The sequence below is a fragment of the Juglans regia genome, chromosome 2 (genome assembly GCF_001411555.2).
Source record: "Juglans regia cultivar Chandler chromosome 2, Walnut 2.0, whole genome shotgun sequence".
Classification (NCBI taxonomy): Eukaryota; Viridiplantae; Streptophyta; class Magnoliopsida; order Fagales; family Juglandaceae; genus Juglans; species Juglans regia.
Genome location: NC_049902.1, coordinates 31,284,791 through 31,306,184, shown reverse-complemented (window position 1 = coordinate 31,306,184; position 21,394 = coordinate 31,284,791). Strand labels below are relative to the sequence as shown.

The following is a 21,394-nucleotide window of genomic DNA, read 5'->3' as shown; positions in this document are numbered from 1 at the left end:
ATTGAAATTTAAACGGGTTAGCAAAGGAGAATGATCTGAAGTAGTGCACGCCAAAACCCAATAAAAAACATTTGAAAAATAAGTAAGAAAGTTAGAATCAATAAAATATCTATATAATTTTGTCCAGATTCGAGCCAAACCGCCTTGGCCGTTAACACCAAGTCATACTCGGACCTTTGGAACACATCTCCTGCAAGCCACAATTGTGTATACAAAAATTAAAGTCTTCCATTGCAGCAAATGGATGAAGATTTCCACCACTTCTCTCAAAATCATCTTTAATGATATTAAAGTTACCACAAAGAAGCCACTGAAGATTAATATTGCTACGCGCCTCCAAATCCTCCCAAAGACGTTTCTGTTCTAGTTGACTACACTTAGCATAAACAATAGTAAGAATGAATATATGACCATTCTCCTTCACTTGCACAATCACAAATTGATTAGAACCTTCCACCCATTGCATTGATACTACCGAGTTCCACAAAATCCAAATTTTACCACCATACGCTTCATTTGTAAGGAAAGAATCACAAAAAAACTTTCTCAAATAACTATGGATTCTATCCTCCATCAAGAATGACTCAGCCAAAGCTAAAATATTAGGCCTGTAATGAGAAATGATTTTTTTCAAATGCAAATGAGAAGTTCCGACTCCATTTATTTTCCAAAAAATTATATGATTGATCATAAATTGAGTTTAGAAGGACGAGTCACCACCCTAGTGGAGCTCCTTTTCACAAACTTTCCATTTATCTTTTTTGAAATTTCTGAATCTGTACTATAATCCTTTTGCATATCATCCCTCATCTTATCCCTCTCGGCTTCATGATCTGAGTGAATATCTTCCGGAGCCTCAACACCAACCCCTTCCAAAGCAAAGGTGTCAACACCATCAACTTGTGTATTACCCATGTTAGAATGAACTTCAGACCCCAGTTGCGCACATACTGACCCCTCCCCACCCACTTCCTTAACTGGTTCTAGACACTCATTCCCTCTAGACCCCTCTTGCTGACCAACACACATAGCAGGAATAACCTTTCTGAGAGACACGATACCCATTTTCTACTGCATATCCTTTAACTACTGACCACGATCCCCACCCATACCAGCGTCTACCACAACAGAACCCGAAACACCTAAGACAACAGTTGCCACTATTGCACCCGAAACATCACTCAAAAAAGCACATACACTTTTTGCTTCATAACCTTCAACTGCCACAGATTCCCTTACTGCACAAACATAACTTGCCACAACAGCACTGGCCTCTCTTGCACACACAATCAAGCTCTCCTGCACGTCCTGCATTTGGTCCCCACCCGAATCTGTTAAGCACATCGTCCGCTCTTGCATGTCCTGCACATGTCCTGCACCACATGACTTCTTTTGAGCCCCAAAGGACAGGTCTTGCATGCAATTGTTGTGCATAGCAGACGTGCCCATACATTCCTGCACTAAATCATTGGATGCCTTCGTCGTCTCTTCTACCAGAATAATTTTCTGGTTGCCAACCTTCACGATATTATCATTTGAATAATTTCATGGCCCCTACTTTATCATTGACTGCCCATTCTCTATACCTTCTTTACACTCTACATCGGGCATCACCTTTTGATCCCCTTTCTTCACCCACACCTGCCCTCCCTTAATTTTTCTTTTCAAATTATTAGCCCCACTCTACATGTCTGCAGGTTATGTCCCTGCATTCTACAATTATGACAATATGCATGAAGGGTCTCATATACCACCTCCTGACGTCTATTACGTTGCAACCCAGATTTCCCTATCTAGAAGTGAGTAATTGGTTCTTTAGACACATCAACCTCACAACAGACATGGGCTCCATCAGCGAGTCACACAAGGTGTTGGGTTATCCCTATGGATGAACCTACCAATCGGTGCCGTCAAAATTTTAAGAACCGAATTGTGAAAAAAATTAGGAAGCAAACCTGGCAAGAACACCCACATCGACACACATGCAAGTTCATATTCTTTATCGAATTTTGGCGTCCAAGCAAAGGCCCTATACGACACACCATTTACCTCACAAGATTCTGTGGACAACACCTTATTGAAGTCCATCTCATTCGACATCTTGATGAAAACATGTCTCGGTCGTCTCATTGCTGAAACCACAGGAGAAGTCGAAAGCCCCCATCGACTACAGATAAAAGCTCTAATAAAATCCAAAGATGGCCATTGTCTAAGGAATTTCAGAACCAACGAAAACCGGAAAGGTAATGTTGTTTTTTCTATTTATTCGTCTGAGAACATAAAACAAAACTCTCCATCAATAGATTTCGGAGCTCGGAAAGACACATCCATCTCCGGCAGAGGTTGAAGCACCACAAAAACCATATCTACAAATGACCTTTGAAGGCTTGTCGTGATTGGCAAAGCCTCGCCGGCCTCCATGCAGACAAGAAGACGTAACAAAAAAGAAAAAAGGGCAAAATCCTAGCAGAGTGTTTTTTCTTATTTTTAAAAATTTATTACAAAAGATATAATAATTAAACTGACGTGGAAATGTGTGGATGGTGTCCCATTACCTAAGTAAGCAAGTTTCTCTTAGAAAAAATCTATTTACCATCACAACTTTTATCATCCTCCCATCATCCCATGATGTAGTATTAAATGATAAGTTCACAAGTAAAATATAATAAATAATCTCTAATCATTTAATGCCAAATCATAAAATAATGGAAGAATGATGAAAGTTGAGATGAAGAGTAGCATTACTCTATTTCTTAACCCAACTTGGAACCGATCGACGACCCCATGTAATCAAAAGCAACCAGCTCCTTTCAACGTCTTCAACTTCCCAGCTTTTTCCGTGATTTACAAAGACCTTTAACGTCCTATATATTGGACGATTGGTCATCTTTCTCTTTCGGGTAAATATCTTGATTGGATTAATGCACTGTTTCAGCTGTTATTGCGGCATAATCAGCTCAGCGACTCAGCTGTAATATATGATCCGTGTACAGAAGCCTACTAACTTCGATAAAAGTCTTTTAAGTTTTAACATCATAGGATCATGCATTTGGACTTAGCCAAAAAGGGAGAATTGTCCCTTGTTGTGCAGGCCAACCATCAAATCCAATCCCAAAGAAAAAAAAAACAGAAAAACCGAAAAAGTGAACTAGATTAATTCGTGAGTACTTTTGCTTCTTTACTGAACGAAGGACCCACGCATGCACACCCTTATCCATCCTTGCTTCATTTGCTCGATCGAGACAGAGAGAGGGAGAAGTGAGTCATGAGCTTTTATCACGCGAGAACTGTACACTTTTTTCAAGCTGTCCTAGCTAGCTAGCATGTGACATTGTTATTGGGAGTACTGCTTGATGCAGATGTACATGATGATCTTTGCAATATCCGCGGTCACCTCTAGAGCTGCTTTCTGGAAGCAACTGGGCCAAAACTAATTTTGGCGTGTGATGTAGTTTCTAAGAAAATCATGAGACACACCTCAGATAGTGTCTGCAGGGTGGGGATCATTTCTTTCATCACATGACATGCACGACCTGTACACTTTTTGCCTGTTATAAGCCGGCCTAGGTGATTATCTTTATTCAATTCCTAATTTTGGCACTTAATTAGAATTCTTCCTTTATTCTCTCTATCAAAGAAAATCGTATAATAAAGAAAATTATATTGTCTAGGCTAGACTAGATAGGACATGAAATTCAAAATCTACTAGCAGGCCAGCTAGTTACCAAACTTAATGAGAGATCGACTCATGAGAGTGATAGGCCGATCATAGGAGGAACTCATGAGAAGTGGTTTTCACTACTGTAAGTGAAGTGCATCCGATCCACAGGAGCAAAAACAGTACTAGAATTCGAGCATGATCATAGATAGTTGCAGTGACGAACGTTCTTGAAGGCTTGTGTTTGCAATGGGACCCCCTTTAATTTGATAGTCTCCTTGTATTAGGGCCGTGCCGGAGATCAGTACTGCATGCGTGGATTGTGGGGTCGACCACGACGGTCAGTACCTTCACGTGAGCATGCACCTTCTGTTGTCTCTCATGATCATGTTCGTCTACGCACATTATAACCTCATAAATTCATAATTCCACCCCCCTCCATCGTGGCCGGGATTCATTGCAGTCTTTGTCTTTCTCCATGCACCGAAAATGAAAGATATTACATTATAATTAAGTACTACTATTCCCTACATAAAGAAAATTTGTAATTTTTTTTATCATGAGTACTTAAGACATGTCTTTGTGGTCTAGTTTTATATATTTCTTCTACAAGTAATTAATGATCATATGACGATCGATAAATAGGAGTACTACTACTTTATATCATTTAATATTGTTGTCACGTACTTACGCAACGTGACCAAAGAAATTAATCCACCTTGATCAGCACGTGATTAAAGAAAATGGAATCTAGCTAGCTAGCCATTAATAATTATCTGACGCCGAAATATTACTTCGACTAGTACTATTTATTATTATATATTTGGCCATTTTTTAGATATTTATTATTAAAATATAAAATAAATAATAAAATTTAACTATTTTCATTAATTTAAATTTTTAATTGAGATGAGCATTGATTTCACATAGTATGAGAGCAAAAATTTTGAGTTTGAATATTAATTTTACGCTCTATTTCATTTAATTAAATATTCTACTTGTACGTTGGGTCACCTATTAAAGAGGAAGCTGACCCACACCTAAGGGAGAATGTTAAAATATAAAATAAATAATAAAATCTATCTGCTAGTCATGCCTTCCGCCCCCAACCTTACCAGATAATCTGCAAATTTATTTCCTTCCCAGAATATGTGAAAAAATTGAAAATTAAGGCCATGTGATATGACCATTACCTCTTCCCAAAATTCCTCAAGATACTAGTTTGCACATTTTTTATTTTTCAGCCATTGCACTACTAGCAAGGAGTCTAGCTCAACATCTATATCAATTATGCCCATCTCTTTAACCAACTGAAGACCATGCAATAATCCCATTAAATCTGCATAGTTATTAGTCCTAAGCCCAGGGCTATTGAGAAAGCCATTTTGATGTTTCCATCTGAGTCTCTCACTATGCCCTCTGCTCCTGGGTTCCCTCTAGAAGTCCCATCTACATTTAATTTCATTCTTCTTGCAGCTGGCCGGATGGTGCCATCGCACCAACTGAGGTAGCCTCTGTTTCGAGATCTTCACAGGAACCTAAAAGTCTTGTAGTATGGCTATATCCCGCATCGACTGCATCTTAGTCGATTTGAGTTTTTCTCCAATCCTTGCTGTCCAATACTTCAATTGCAACTAGACCTTCTGTCCCGAATCCATCCTCCCTTCCATTCGAGCTCGGCATCTCCTCAGCCAGAGAATCCAAGTGATGACAGCATGTAATAGCCCAACTAGCTGCCCCATTTGTGTACTCTTTGAGGCCTTTCGGAACCACATCTCTATTAAGTGCCTCCACGTTGAGGCTGATACACGACCTAACCCCACTTGGGCAGCAGCTCTCTGCCACACTTCCTTTGCAAACTTGCTAGACGCAAGAACATGGTCCAAGTCCTTGTAGCCCTTGTCAAACAACAAGCACATTTTGACACAATAGGAATCCCCACTGGTGGGGGGAGGGCTCGACACCGGTGCTATGAAAAGGAGGAGGGTTTGAGGAGCATATTTTGCCTAGGGGGGCTGGTGAGATGGGTTCGCCTCAGGGGGTTCCGTGGGTGAGGGTTTCTGAGAGAGGGTGGGGGGAGGGCTCGACGCCGGCGTGAGATGGTGGGAGAAGGGACCGACGTCGGTGCGAGGTGGTTGCGAGAGGGGCGGGAGGAGGCGAAGAGAAATTTCAAGAGGGGGAGAAGATTTCTGAATCCTTTGTGGTGCATTTACAATGTTGATAAAATAGAACTCATATGTGACACTTTTTTATTGAAGGGCTGTTATTGGAAGAAAAACAATTCTACCGGTTCAAAGTGTTTCTCTTAATTAATCCAGCTAATTGACAATTAGCTGGGAAGAATATATAGTTTAATCGAGATAATTAGGTTAACCAGTAATACTACTGTTTGATTCGATTCAAAGGGCACGAGTCCAGCCTGAAATATATTATATATCTTGAAAAGAGTGACAAATCTCATCGCTGATTAATGTGCCAACAGATCTGGGAAGAATAAAAAAATGGGGAAAATCCATCTTGCCAGGGTGCCTTCATGTAAGGGACGCACAGGCAACAAAATGAGCACTTTAAATTTCCTCACAAGAGGGAATTGTTGTAGATAGACTTTAATATTGCAATTAAGCATATATATAGCTGAACCATCAACTGCATCTAGCATGCTCTATATAAAACGAACGATGCCCCCTGACTACATACACACACAATTAAATGGATCACGTGAGTTTTCATGCACACAAAAACGATGAATATCATCAATTCAGTGTAAGATGCTACACATGAATGTAACAGACAAGGGAAATTTAATATAGGGAAGTCTTTTTGTATTGCACATGATGAAAAACAATGTACGTGATGAAGAGATGCTACTCACTTTTTTGAGAGGTAATTTACAGTGTGGACTACTACTGGGGACAACATCTCTTGTTGTTGTCTGAAGATCAGAGCAACATCAAAATCAACTTATATGAACTTTTCTGTAACCAAAGAATGGGAAAAAAAACCAGACATTTATATCTGTCGAGAACCAAAAGACACGTCCTCTTGGGGCCTGCAAGCATGTGGTGTAGTACTGGTTCAATTAAGTTGCAGCAGGTTAAAACTGTACAACTAATAAGGAAGACAACTCACAAAGTAGGACCACCACCATAGTAACGAAAGCCTCAGAATTAAGCTAGCGCTACCTAAACTGGGAATTGGGTTGAGGACATGCAGTTAGGTTTGGCAGTTGGTGCTGCCTGCCAAAGGTGCCCAGCTAGCTGAGTCGACTCAAGGTACTGATTGATTATGCCCTAATTCCAATTGTAATATATATATATATATATATATGCAAAGTGTATATAATAATACTGGTACTGGTGGTGAGTTTCTGCGTCTAAATTATCTGCAGACATATGTGGAGTTGTGATTGACTGCAACTAATTTTGAGCTATCTAGCTAGGTCACCTCACCCGCGCCCATGACAGGCCATGACCAGCTTTAAAGCCAAGTAAACAAGAACCGAAAGCAACATCTCTCGTATATCAGCCTCACCTAGCTCGATCGTTTCTCTTCCACGGACCCATGATATCTCATATACCAGCTAGCACTGACATAATTTTCATCCAACTTCAAATCTCCACCAGCCACACACACACACACACACACACACGCATACAATGTGTGTGTGAGAGAGAGAGAGAGAGAGAGAGAGAGAGAGAGAGAGAGAGAGAGAGAGAGAGATTGACTGCCTTACAAGGTACCTTGCGGCCAAGTTTCTTCATGATTACAAAATTCTTCGAGGTTGATAGTAGCGCGCTATATTGCCTCCAAAGCGATACCTATCCTAGTTTTATTAGAATATCGATCGAGCTGAAAGGTCATACCATATTCCATATTAATTCATCCTTGTTTAGAGATCTCTGTTAATTACTTGTTCTATGTCCTGTTTTATTTTTCTCAACATTTTACCTTCCTAGTTTGAATGGATATATTCTTGTATCTTGTTTTCCACTTAACATATATAGATTAATTACCCGCCGGGAGATCCATTAGTTTTTATTTTCTCGAGTAAAGGATTAGACTAGTACATAGGAATGGAGGAAAATTCAAAATACAAAGTTAATTTGGATCTAGTAACTAGGTATGGATGATCTTATAAATATATATATATATATTTTATAAGAATGCTATAGACATAAATGAATTATATTGAAATAAACCCACAAGAATAACATAATTTTATATGATTCATTAGATATACTTTACAATAAAAATAACTTCACAATCTAACGTACCGCATCAAATTATGTTGTTCTGTGAATTTATTTTTTATAATCGATTTGTAACTAAAATATTTATCTCTCTTTATATATATATATAAGAACGGGTAGCACATTATCATATATAGGGATTTTTATTCTCACAATGTGCTTCCCTTAGTTAATTATTCTATATATTCAAATGGCTAATGATATGCATCAATCACGGTTCATCCCACACTTATATTTTTTTTATTTATTCATAAGATGTGGAGTGTGAGATAATGAATAGTAGTTGATGAGAATAATTTTTCTATTCAAATATTCAAACGAGTATAATAAAGTATTATATGTTATAAGTAATGCCAAAACATGATCCATTAATTATTTCTCCTAGATCTGTTTTTTTCTAAAGCGCCAGATCAATTGCATTAATATTTTTTCCTGCGCACAGATATCAGATATTTCCTTTTAGCCTTTTATTATAGATTATTATTATTATTATTATTTTAATAGAAATTCTAGCTATTAAAAAAAAAGGGTGCATGGCCTAATTATAACGTGGAGACAGGACGTTGAAATTAGAATCCAATGTTGGGGCCTCCATGAGGAATTAAAGTAATTACAAAGTCGCACGGAAACCCCATATTCCATCAATTGGATACGTTCCATAGCTTGACATTAATCATAATTGAAGCTTACGTACGTAATTCCATCAAATTGTTAAAACGTCATTTTCTACAAGGCTAGCTATATATATTATTTGAGCTTAATTTGGGCGGGGGTCTCTTCTATGTCGGTCGGCTCTCCATCCCAACAAAGCAAAACCCAAATGACTCTAATGCCCCTTAATTAAATATGGTGGAAAAAACTTTAAAACCATATAATTAATATATTAATGGTGGCAGCTATCTGAACTGGTGAAATTCACCAAACCCTAGCTAGGTGACAAATAATAATACCATACATCTGCCACGTTTAAATGCTTGAATTCCCTAAAATAAATTGGAGATAATTAATTATAATATTGTGAATTAATCTTTTCCCAACTTTTTTTGAAGTATTTTAATTTGTATGATATTCTCTTCAATTCTTGATCAGGTAGTAATTGTGGATCAACAACATCATTTGCTAATAAAAAAATGTTGTATATTATTTTTAATTTTAGCCATCATCTTTTGCCATTAAGTATTTATGACTGTTGACGTCGTGTTTTGCGGGCACGAGCAAATCCACAAAGGTAGTGTCGCGATGTGAATTTTTTGGAGCTTCCAGTAGTGTTTTGGTGCAGTTGTACGGTAATGTTTTGCATGTCCATAGCGGTAAATGAAAAATAAGTATAGGAAAAGTAAAGAGAGATGGATATCAAGATTTACGTGGTTCGGCAATATGCCTACATCCAAGGGGTTTTGGGGAGGAAAGTCTCCACTATAATATATTTGTTACAATCACTCATGGATCCTCATATCTTACTATACGGAAAAGGTTGTAGCTCTTCCTCAATATATTTCCATCGATTCCCTCTTGATATATCTGTGTTCATCCGTATCCAGAAATCTTTATATCATTAGTTCAGTCTCCTTTTATGTCGTTTGAGCCTCTCCTTTTATATTTTATCTGACCCTTTATTGCGGATGCAAGCCTGCCATGAGGTAGCAGATCTCTCTTGTGTGAGTTTTTTTGCTTTCTTCTCCTGACATGATATTTTACATCCCTCGTATTTTTCTTGTCTCTCTCTTACATCCCTCAGTCATTTGCAGCCTTTATATCTCCATTGTCACCTTCTTTTATCTCTTTCTTGTTCCTCTTTTTATCCTTAGTGATTTTTGATGGGCTGGGCTCAATTTATGGGCTATGGACATTTTTTCCCTTCACAATGGCATCCAATATTTATTTATTTTTTATTTAAATTGCATACAAAAATAAAATAAAATAAGATATATGCCAACTATATATACATGATGAAGTGAGAAGAAAATACATTACTTTGGGTTGGCTAGGGCTTCGCACAATATATAAGATTGAAGATTCCATTTTAATGACAATGACATTACGAAATCATTTCAAACGGATCCAATAAATTCCCTAGGATACTGACATATCGACATGTACTTTTGTATATATAAGAAGTTATCCACTTCTTTTTTTTTTTAATGAAATATTTCTTAAAATATTCTTATATGATCATTAGGGGAGTCATATATTTAAAAAAAATTATATTTTTTGAATAATATATATATTTTTTAATTTGTAAGTCAGTATAGATCGATGACACACATTCTATACTGTTGATATAATATGATTTGATTGGTAAAAAAATTCAATTTTAAACCCTACTTGCAAGTAAAATATTGTTGTGTTAGCTAGTAATTTAAAGGTGTATCATTCATATACTTACAGGAAGAAAAACAAATTTATATTATTTCATAACGTAACCCTCCAAAATTAAGAAGAGTATATAACTTAGTCTACTAAACGAACAAAAATTAATTAGCTCGTGTAATAGTTTAGATGATAGTGACAAAAACATGAATCTAAGTACCATATTAACACTCCATATAAAAAAAAGTACCATGTTAACATACATGTGAACTCTAATCTGAACTGATGTCTGTCCCATTGAAATACCAACAACGCAGAAAACACAAGGGCAACCCCAAAAATCTACGTGTAAAAAGAAATATTCAAATTAAAATAGTTTAATTTCGAACAATAATACATATAATAAAGTACAAGGGTATGTATGTCCAAATGAATAAAATCATAATTACTGTTCCCTTTGACCCAATGCACTACATACTTATATATTAAAAATTAAATATATATTTAAATAATGTTTCACCTAATTTATTTTTTATTTCGCTTAATTAATTAATCAATAAATTAATCTCAGAGAGAAGCTTCCCATTGATTTTTTTAAAATTATATTTCATTAAAGAAAACCAAAGACCAAGGCGCCAGTAAATGAAACTGTTAGAAAAAAGAACAGAGAGAGCTGCTTCCTCTGTCTGCCTGTCTCTCTCTCTTGTGTCTCACAGATCTGTTTTTTTTTTTTTTAATATCCTCTGTTCAATCTCTTCACTCTTACGCTTCGGCTCTTTGCCCGAAGAACTCGCATTTGATCCTACTCTGTCAATTCGCTCCCTACTCTCCCTCTCTCTGTGCTGTCTCTTCCCTATGTTCCAAGGTTGCAGAGCTTCATTGTTTTGGCTCGCATTGAATCGGTGCTCACTGGCATGGTGATGTTCTGGTGGAATTCGCCGGGACTCCAGTGAGTGCGGAGGTTTCCGGTTAAAGCTTGGCGGACCTCCGGCGGAGCTTGGATATTGTTAGTAAGACGTGCAGCTGGGAGAGAGAGGATGTTCAAGTCGGCGAGGTGGAGGAGCGACAAGAACAAAGTCAAAGCTGTGTTCAAATTGCAGTTCCATGCAACGCAGGTGAGTCTATTACATTCTGTTTTCTTTAAAATAATATTTTTTTTGGGTTTCCAGTATCAAAGTTACGGTCCAAATAGTTTTGATTTTGTTGAAGTATCGGATTTTTGTTAAATATTGGCGGATATGAGTTGAGTTTTCTTCTGCTTGGTTGCCGAGAAAATGTAGGAACAGAAAATGAAAAATGAAAAATGAAATGAGCTCGACACAGACTATTCGAATCATTTCAATTGAGGTTTCGAATTTTCGGGAAAAAAAATGGAAGAATCAGAAGTATGGTTCTTTAACCATCCTTGGTTTATTGGGTGTCAAACAGTGGAATGTGACTGACCGTGAATGTGAATGACGCTGTTGTGGTCAATGTGATTGGGAATCAGTAAAAGTAAGAGAGTGTGGCTTGTGATTTCAGGTGTCGCAGTTTAGTGCGGATGCGTTGACGGTATCTCTGATTCCTGCGGATGTGGGAAAGCCGACGGCCAAATCAGAGAAAGCTACAGTTCGAAACGAAACCTGTTGTTGGGAAAAACCGGTCTACCAGACGGTGAGATTTAATCGGGAACCGAGGACTGGGAAGATCATTGGGAGGATCTACTACTTCCTTGTCTCAACTGTATGAAACATTAACTGCAGTTGTTGAATTTTAAGATGGTTTTTTAATGTGAGCTGGCTGTGTCATTGTGGGAGGTCAGTATGTGACTTTCGTTCGGTGAGTTTGTGCAGGGATCCTCAAAACCAGGTACAATTGGGGAAATTTCTATTGATTTTGCTGACTATGCTGAGGCGACCAAACCTTTGTCTGTCTCTCTTCCCCTTAAGAATTCAAACTCGAATGCGGTTTTGCATGTTAGTACTCTCCTTCTGTCCCCCCTCATGTTATTATCTGTTGCCCATAACAATACCAGGATATCCTTCATAGACCTCTCTGCTTGCTCCCATGATTATTAAGGATTGCTTGCGTATTAAAGTGAACTCTTGCTTCTGGTTTTCAACAGGTTTTGATTCAGAGGCTGCAGGCAGATGCCGATCAAAGGTATAAATAACCATGGTTTATTCTCCTGAGGATTGTGCACTTTCCTTTTTATAACTTATAATTGTGAGTCTGGCCTTATTGAATGACTTTTGCAGGGAAGTGGAACAATGTGAAGAGTTGAACATAACATCCGAGGATAAGTGCTTGAAGACATTCTTGAGCAATGATGATGTTGATGAAATCATTGCAAGCCATCCTACTGAAGTAAGGTTTCATTACATCCAGCCAAACAAATTTGGCTTGCCTGCATACCGCCTATATATTTTGTCATATAATTTTTTTGTCCCCTCAAAAAGGGGGAATGGAGAGGGAGGGGTGGGGGAGTAATGGTGCCAAAACTTGCTTCATGCTTGCACAGTTTAGCTCAAATATGCAAACAGATATGAGCATGGCATTTTTTTCTTCTTATTTTAGAGTTGTTTTTTTATTTGTTTATATGGTTTGATTTAATGTCATCATGTTTCTTTTTTCCCTGCTGTTCTCCAGGATGGGCCAACCAATAAAACTACCCACAATTCTGAATTGAATGGTAACCATAGAGCGTCTATTGGATCTGACATTACATTATCAGGTTCTGAGAGTAGCTCTGGACTTAATACCCCAAGAGAACTTGGACTGAGAAGTAATACCATGCATCAGGAACAAGCAGCAAATGCCTCTATGACAGTATACGAGGAGTGGTCAGGCAGTTCTGATCATGGCATAAGTACAGATGAGTCGACTCATAGTTCTCATAGTGCCCTTCAAAGAGAGAGATCTCAGCAGGCCTCAGATATTGAAATTGAAAAGCTCAAGGCTGAGCTGGTTGCGTTGGCTAGGCAGGCAGATGTGTCAGACTTAGAATTGCAGACCCTTCGAAAGCAAATTGTAAAAGAGAGCAAAAGGGGGCAGGATCTTTTGAGAGAGATTGTAAGCTTGAAAGAGGAGAAAGATGCACTCGAATCAGAATGCGAGAAACTCAAGGCCTTCCATAAACGTATGGATGAGACAAAATTCAAAAACAAGTTGCAGTCAGAAGGTGGGGATCTGTGTGCTCTTGTTGAAGAACTCGGACAAGAATTGATCTATGAGAAGGACCTGAATGCTAATCTTCGGTTACAATTGCAGAAAACTCAGGAATCTAACACTGAGTTGATTCTTGCTGTAAGGGACCTAGAAGAAATGTTGACAACAAAGAACACGGAAATATCTGATCTTTACAGCAAAATAGGATCCAGTGAGAATGCTGAATATTTGAGGGGAACCCTCTTAAAATGTGAGACAGATGAAGATGAAGAGCAGAAAGCACTGGAAGAGCTCGTTAAGGAGCACAGTGATGCCAAAGAAACATGCTTGCTGGAGCAAAAGATCATAGACCTCAATGGTGAAATAGAGATTTATAGGAGAGATAAAGATGAGCTAGAGATGCAGATGGAGCAGCTTGAACTTGACTACGAGATATTGAAGCAGGAAAACCATGACATGTCATATAAACTGGAGCAAAGTCAACTGCAAGAACAACTGAAGATACAATATGAATGTTCCACCCCTCCTGACCTAACTGAACTAGAAGCCCATATAGATAGCTTGGAAAATGAACTCAAGAAGCAGTCAAAAGAATTGTCAGGTTCTTTGGCTACCATGAGGGAACTTGAAACCCATATCAAAAGGTTGGAAGAAGAATTGGAGAAGCAGGCTCAAGGATTTGAAGGTGATCTGGAAGCTGTGACACGTGCCAAAGTTGAGCAGGAGCAAAGAGCCATCCGAGCAGAGGAAGCCTTGCGGAAGACAAGATGGAAAAGTGCTAGTACAGCTGAGAGGCTTCAGGATGAGTTTAGAAGGCTCTCAGTGCAAATGTTTTCTACATTTGATGCAAATGAGAAGGTGGCTGCGAAAGCATTGAAGGAAGCTAATGAACTCCGTTGGCAGAAAAGTCAACTAGAAGAAATGCTCCAGAAAGTCAAAGAAGAGCTCCAGTCGATGAGGGATGACTATGAGGCAAGAATGCACGAGCTTTCCAACCAAATAGATATGAAGCAATATCAGATAGAGCAGATGTTGGTGGAAATTGATTACAAGTCCAAGCAGCTGGAATATCAGAAGCAGCATGGTGAAGAAGTTAGCAGGGCTTTCTCCAAGGAGATTGAAGTTCTCAAAGCTGAGATTAAAAGGCTCATGAAAGAACATATAAGCCTTTCTGAACGTGCAGAACAGCAAGAAAATTGTCGAGCAGAATTGGAACAAATGAAGATATCAATTAAGGAATCTGAGATGCTGGTTCGAAGGGGAAATGAGGAAAGAATTGAACTGGTGAGCACAATTGCGTTGCTGAAGAAGGAAGCAGAGAAGTCACTGAAGGAGCTCAGTAGAATTAGGCATCTCAAGGATGAGAAGGAGGCAATAGTTGGTTTCTTACAATTGGAGATGGAAACAGTTAGATCTCAGTGTAATAATTTAAAACATTCCTTGTTTGAGGATGAGTTTGAGAAAGAAAACCTCAGGAACCAGATCTTGGAATTAGAAAATGACGCAAGGAAGAAGGTTGACGAATTGACCAGTATAGAGAAGAAGCTCAAGGATAGTTATGGGCAGTTGGTTTCTGATGGAACCCAAACCACTCTGAAAAACCAAAAACCAACTACAGCTCCCCACGGTTTGAAAGAAGTTGCAAGTCTGAGGGAGAAAATAAAACTGCTTGAGGTAAATTACAACTCCAAGGAGTAGATCAAATCATGATTTTTTTAAAGTATATTCTTATGCATAAGTGATGTAATCTGGATGACTATGGCCAATGCCAAAAGTTTTGCTAGTGATGACAGTTTCCTGTGTGTAGTTACATAGTAATATTTACTGTTGTTAATGCATAAATTGGTACTCCTACAAAGATTTTTTGTATCTATAATGATTTTTGTTTTCTGGCAGGGACAGATAAAGCTCAAGGAAACTGCCTTGGAAACCTCAACAAATTCATTTTTGGAGAAGGAAAGGGATCTTCAAAATAAAATTGAAGATTTAGAGAGCAAGGTGGAAGAACTCAATCAGGCCATTCCATTTCAAAAGGTTTGTGACAGTGTACTTCATGTAATACATCATATATAAGATGATGCTTATGTTATTTCAATGCGCGCATTAGCTAATGATAAAAAGTACCTGCTTGACCTGCCTTATTTCCTTGTCATGGTTGGAGGGCTGATGAGGGTTTGCTAAAACCTGTACATAGTGCTGTTCTTTTTTTCTTTTTTTTTATTAAAATTCAGTGTACTTTTATTATTTTGTTTTTTGAGTCAGTGTTCTGCTTTGTTTCGCTCCAATTTCTCTATCAAGATTGACTGCTAAATTAACCAGATTAGATTGTTGCCATTCAATTGAACTAGGCTATAAGTCGAAATCTCGTTAAATGAATTATCTCATTTTACAGGCAAGCAAAGACACTAGCAACAATGTTTCAAACAGTGGTGTACCTGATCAAGAAGCAAGGACTACTGCAACCGACCCTTTGAGCATTACAGCATGCCCTCGGCCTGGAGAGAATGAGAACGCATTGTCACTAAATCAGAGGTCTGACTTGAAAATGGAACCGTACTACTACTAGTTGCCATTGGTTTCTTGGATAATTACGGTGATTATAACTTCTCTTTCTTTTGAATTGCAAGCTATTAATATATATGTCTATTCAACGTTTCTATGCAGCAATTATGAAACTTCACAGAAAGAACTGATCAAAGCCTCCAGTAAAGGAAACCTTGATGACGATTTAATCGCCGAATTGGGGTCATTAAAGGAGAGGAACAGATCAATGGAAACTGACCTAAAGGAGATGCAAGAGAGATATTCAGAAATAAGTCTCAAGTTTGCAGAGGTAGAAGGTGAAAGACAAAAGCTTGTAATGAAAGTACGTAACCTCAAGAATGCTAAGAAGATTTAATTATTTATTTATTCCCGAATTTATGGAATATAAATTAAATACGAAACACAGTTGAATTAAGCATCTTGGGAAATTCGGATGTGCAATTTCATCAGATCGAGTGCATAATTTAATATGTAAATCTTCTCAAAAGTAAAAAAAATATATATATAAATAATTCAAAAAAAAAAAAAAAGTTATACGTTACATACCTTTTTGTGTCTTTTTTTTTTTTTTTTTTTTAAGGTTTTGTAGCTGTGGACCGTGGTTCGGTGTACCTTTTGTAATATATGCTACCTTTTTTTTTAATATTTTTTTCATATTTGGTGGTTGAAAAAATACAAAAGAACTGGTCTTTCTTGCAAGGTAGGAGAATTATATATATATATATATATATTTCTTTTCTTTAGCATTTTCCATTGTATTAATTATCGAATTCATATGATCTAGCGGCCGGTAAGGAACTCATGATCATGACATAATCCATGTTCTTAATTATATTCTATATAATCTATGCTCAGATGATCATCTTTTAAGAAGCTTAATTAACGATCGAATGAATATGCACTTGTAAGGGCTATATCCATATTTAGTTAATTTGCTAATTAATAAAGGCCCCATTTGGATTGCAAGATGTTTTGTTTCATTCCGTCTCATTTCATCTCACGGAATACATCCAAATACCACAAACACAAACACTTTTCAATTTCAAATTTTTAATTTTTTTATCTAATTATTACAACTTTTCTAAACTTACAAACAAAACTCAAAAAACAATTCTATTTTTTCAAATCTCCAAACAAAAAAATATTAAAAGTTTTTTTATTTTAACAATATTTTAATTCTATAATATTTTTATTTAACTTTTTCTTTCTCATTTTTTAAAATTTCATAAAATATCTTAACTTAAATTATTTCACTATTATTCATAAATTTATTATATCATCTTATCTCATCTTAATATCTGAACGAGGCTTTAATTATATTCGATGAAAACGGTACATGATATCGGTCATGTGCAGAAAATGTGCATGCATGCATGGAGCTGATTTTATTAATTATAGTTGTTGTGACATATTATTTAGTAGTGTAAGTTTGAATATTATAGTTGTAAGATATGTAAATTTATCACATTTCTTTTTAAAAAAATGTAGCCGTCAAATATTAAAAAATAAAATTTTTCCCGTAGTTTTCAAACTTACCTATTTTTATAACAAAAAATCTACTCAACCTCCTACTATTCACACAACCTCCACACTCTATATTATTTTTAATTTTTATTATTTTTTTCTTTTATTAAATATTTATTATATGAATAATGAATAAAAAATTTGAAATAATTTAAAAAGAATAAACTCAAAAAAAAATTTAAAAAAAATATTAAAAATTTAAAAAATTTAAAAAAGTGTGGAGTGTGGAGTGTGGTGGGAGTTGTGTAGCAAAGCTCTTTTTATAAAGAGTGTATCAGATCACTTCCCCGAGAACTCTACAATTCATTTTCCAATTTAGTAAGCACACAGAAAGCTGGCCACAAGATTTCGGGCGACGACTATACATGGGCTTTATAGCACTAGCGGAACGTCTTTTTAATTTTCTTAATTTCCAAACTTTTCAAGCTGATCGATCCACGTGATGATAACTTCTAAAAACGATTTGCGCGCTCACTGATCCGTACGTAAACAACAATATATGGGAAATTAATTATTAAGTGCATGCGCATGCACTGTATAACATCATCGTCATCATTATCTCGATCGTCTATGCATGATATATAAATTTCTTGTATTATGCATGCATGATTCATTTTTTAAAAAAATAAATAAAAAATAATGTTCTAGAAATTAGCTATATTATCTGAAGAAATTAATGGGCCTAACTCATCTTATAAAACTGGTTTTATAAGAGATGATTGTTCATTATTTATAAACATGTCTAAGACTTTGTCCACAATCAATGTGAAATTATTCCTTAACACCCTCCTCACATGTAGGCCAGTATTTTTTTTTCCTTGTCACGGGATAAGTAGTGTGTGCTCCTATTCGTCCTGTGACAGACTCTAATACCATGAAGAAATTAATGGGTCTAACTCATCTCATAAAACCGGTTCTACAAAAAAAGATTGCTCATTATTTATAAACATATTCAAGACCTTATCCATAATCAATATGAGATTATTCCTTAACATCATAAACCAAGAAATTCGGAGGAAAAATATAGAAATATATAAAATAACGGATTCATGCAGAATATGGATCGAGTATTTTTATGAAAAACTAGATGGGCCAGGCTGATCCGATAGATCACATTTAAGACGTGTAGATGGTACGTAATGGGATAATTAATGGATAATGGAGTATATGTTCATGATGAGGTGTATATATATATATATATATATATATATATTATTGCCGGCATACATGTTTGACTTCTACTTTATATATTGGAAATACTCCAAATCGACGTGCAACTATATATATACATTATGAAGAACATGATCAGCAAGCTAATAGGTGGCAGCCTTGGATCATTGCTTGGAGGCCATTTTTTATATATTTTTCTTCAAATTTTCTTTGACGCATGATTTGTAAGCAGGAGTAGTACTACATGTTGACATGAATAATTTATATCTAAATTATTTCAATAAAGCACGCCTGTTTGAGGGATCTTAACAAGATTAGGTCAAAATTGCTTGATCTTTGTACTTTTTTTTTTTTTTTAGTTTTGTGCAATGAGTACTGTTTTCCTATAATGTGTTCATTGTGTTGGGCTTGATCTATGTGTAGATCAGTTTGGTTGTATTTGTAACGTACGTTTCAATTTGATGATATGATCCAATAAGATTTTGACCCGATCCGACCTGACCGACGATTAGGATTTACTATATATTGTATCATGATTATCTTATATGGCCATCATATTATATTTGCTTATTATCTAAAATAGATTCTTGTGCAATTAATTTCTTGGGTGTAGTCCACATGTTAGTACTGAATTTCATAAAATTTCGTAAATTTTGTATCGTGTGTGCGATTGAATCTGCAGGCCACTTTTTATTTTATTTTTTTTCTTTATCGTTCCTACATCACAAACCAAATTACAAATCAAATCAGTTTTATTCTGATATTAGGATGTTTGGAAGGTAGAAATTTTTACCCTTTATAATGAGTTAAAGTGAATCCAATTACAACGACGTTGACTAGTTATTTAATTTCTCTGCATGTGATAAAATCTGAGTACTGATTTTTTGCCTGTGGTGTCAATACAATTACAATCGTTACCGTCCAGTTTTTGCAAATCGCGCTAAAAATCGACAGCAATATATATATTCTGAGAGAATTAGGAGGCAATATATAATTTAAATATAAATTAAGAACGAGTACATGATGAGGAGCGTACGTGCTTCGATCTTTTGCTCTACTACGTACATGTCTACTCTCTCTTTCCCACATCTACGTACAAACAAAATTGAATGGAAACGAAACTTACAGAAAACTCAAACCAAAGAAGGGAAAAAAAAGAACTGATCAATCAGAAGCCCAAAAAGATGATCAGGTATAAGCTGCCTTTACAAATTTGTGGTTAGAAATTTATAAGATTGTTTTACATTCTACGACGAAGGAGTCCATACACAATCACTAGAGCCATGATTAGGGAATGATCCATGTGAGGCTCCACCACCAAAGTTAAAACATTTTCTCCCAACAGTACTCCTGAAGATGTCTGCTTTGGTTTTGCCTGCAAAAATAAAAGAAACAACAACTAGTTCTTTAGCATATCTATGAATTAATTGAATTCATCATCATTTTGTTGAAACAACGTCCCAAAAGGAATCGTGATATCTAAGGAAAGAAAGCGCTGTACCGACCTCTGCAACAATATCTCCCTCATTATTTACTATTCTAAAAGCTCCTTTGCCAGCAGCCATTAATCTAACTATCCTGTACTTTTCATAGCCCACAGAAACTTGACAAGCCAAGTCTCCCATTAGCATTCTGTTGCATTTTTTAACTTGAAACCATGGCTGTTCTTCGTTTGTATTAGAACCACTGCATCTATACCCATCCCAACCTCCGAAAGCAAGTAATTTCTGCATAATAACATCAAACGTCAGAAACCAAAGTCAGTGCAAGTCATTAGATTTCCGCCTTGACAGACCGGAGAGCAATTGAAAATCCCAGAAATAATTACCTTTCGTCTTATAGTAGAGAGCACTTGGCCTCGGAAATCCATGAGATGAACTTCATTGCTACCTTTTTTGTCATAGTTGTCAACACGATAAACGATATCACCATTCGTGTTGTAGACAGTACAACCATTTGTCTGATACAAAAGCGATTTCATCCATACGGTAAATGTTTCTCTCTTTGAGGTCATGAGGTAGGGAGAAAAGCTCCTAGGTACTTGAGGATACACCTTAGCCATTGAAATTTGAGTAGGAAAAGGCTTTGGAAAGCTGGTTTGGCATGTGTGAATGCTTGTTTACATATATATATATATATATAGTTGAGATTTTAGGGCAGTGTAGTACTACTGCAGACGTCAGGTCTCATGTCTATATATATATATATATATATTATATATACCTTTGTAAGTACTTGACCATACTGGAGTCACATATTAACCCAAACAGGGATAGGATTTAACTCAATGGAATAGCACTTCGTTTTCTGTAATCTGAGATGGCAGGAAGTGATGAAGAGAACTAGGTCAACTGGAAATTAAGGAGTTTTGGGTACGTCTCTTTAAGTACGTCCATTTTATTTTCTAAAAGGCCACCCTCTTATTCATCCCAAAAAAGGTGCGTAACATATAATAGAATTAAGATGCAGCCCCACATTTTCTATTCTGTTCTTTTTTCGTACACTGTTGTGAATAATACTCAGTTTTATTTATTTATTAAATTCCTTTGGGAGCTAGCTGATCAATTAAGGACAAAGGAAGCACCTAACCTTAGCCATCTGAAGCTTAACATAATTAATAGATCAGATTCATGTGGCACGCCTTCCAAACCTTGCCAATACATGATATTCTAATTAAGTGCCTTACACCTTATCAAATCAACTGCAATATTTATATGTTTAATATCCGATCATTCAATTCCCAATTGCTAGCTGCCGGCCTCCAAACTAGCTGATCTAAGTCAGCTTGCAT

The 21,394-nt window shown here is 36.5% G+C and overlaps 2 protein-coding genes across 3 annotated transcripts; one reads left to right on the top strand and one right to left on the bottom strand.

The window, feature by feature from the left end:
* The first annotated feature begins 10,878 nt into the window (after positions 1-10,878).
* LOC109014445 (myosin-11-like) lies at positions 10,879-16,391 on the top strand. Of its 2 annotated transcripts, none has more exons than XM_018996914.2 (9): positions 10,879-11,333; positions 11,740-11,940; positions 12,051-12,173; positions 12,323-12,360; positions 12,456-12,564; positions 12,847-15,039; positions 15,268-15,399; positions 15,758-15,897; positions 16,030-16,391. In XM_018996914.2, the coding sequence occupies exons 1-9, from the start codon at positions 11,256-11,258 to the stop codon at positions 16,262-16,264; spliced, it is 3,249 nt and encodes a 1,082-aa protein (XP_018852459.1). In that variant the 5' UTR covers positions 10,879-11,255; the 3' UTR covers positions 16,265-16,391. The 2 variants fall into 2 exon arrangements, with proteins under 2 accessions (XP_018852459.1, XP_018852458.1); XM_018996913.2 differs by having other exon boundaries at positions 15,262-15,399; positions 16,030-16,390.
* Positions 16,392-19,833: 3,442 nt separating this feature from the next.
* LOC109014524 (protein LURP-one-related 4-like) lies at positions 19,834-20,665 on the bottom strand. Its single transcript, XM_018997023.1, has 3 exons — positions 20,432-20,665; positions 20,109-20,330; positions 19,834-19,978 (listed from the first exon to the last, which is right to left on the bottom strand). Exons 1-3 carry the CDS (start codon positions 20,663-20,665, stop codon positions 19,844-19,846), a joined length of 591 nt encoding a protein of 196 aa, XP_018852568.1. The 3' UTR covers positions 19,834-19,843.
* Positions 20,666-21,394: the final 729 nt, after the last annotated feature.

Bases quoted from the DNA above. Each gene is read 5' to 3' on its own strand.
- LOC109014445 (XM_018996913.2), top strand. From the start codon at position 11,256: ATGTTCAAGTCGGCGAGGTGGAGGAGCGACAAGAACAAAGTCAAAGCT. The intron at 12,174-12,322 runs GTTAGTACTCTC...GGTTTTCAACAG, and splicing joins ACTCGAATGCGGTTTTGCAT to GTTTTGATTCAGAGGCTGCA. The intron at 15,040-15,261 runs GTAAATTACAAC...GTTTTCTGGCAG, and splicing joins AGAAAATAAAACTGCTTGAG to GGACAGATAAAGCTCAAGGA.
- LOC109014524 (XM_018997023.1), bottom strand. From the start codon at position 20,665: ATGGCTAAGGTGTATCCTCAAGTACCTAGGAGCTTTTCTCCCTACCTC. The intron at 20,331-20,431 runs GTAATTATTTCT...GTTATTATGCAG, and splicing joins TCTCTACTATAAGACGAAAG to AAATTACTTGCTTTCGGAGG. The intron at 19,979-20,108 runs GTCGGTACAGCG...TTATTTTTGCAG, and splicing joins AGGGAGATATTGTTGCAGAG to GCAAAACCAAAGCAGACATC.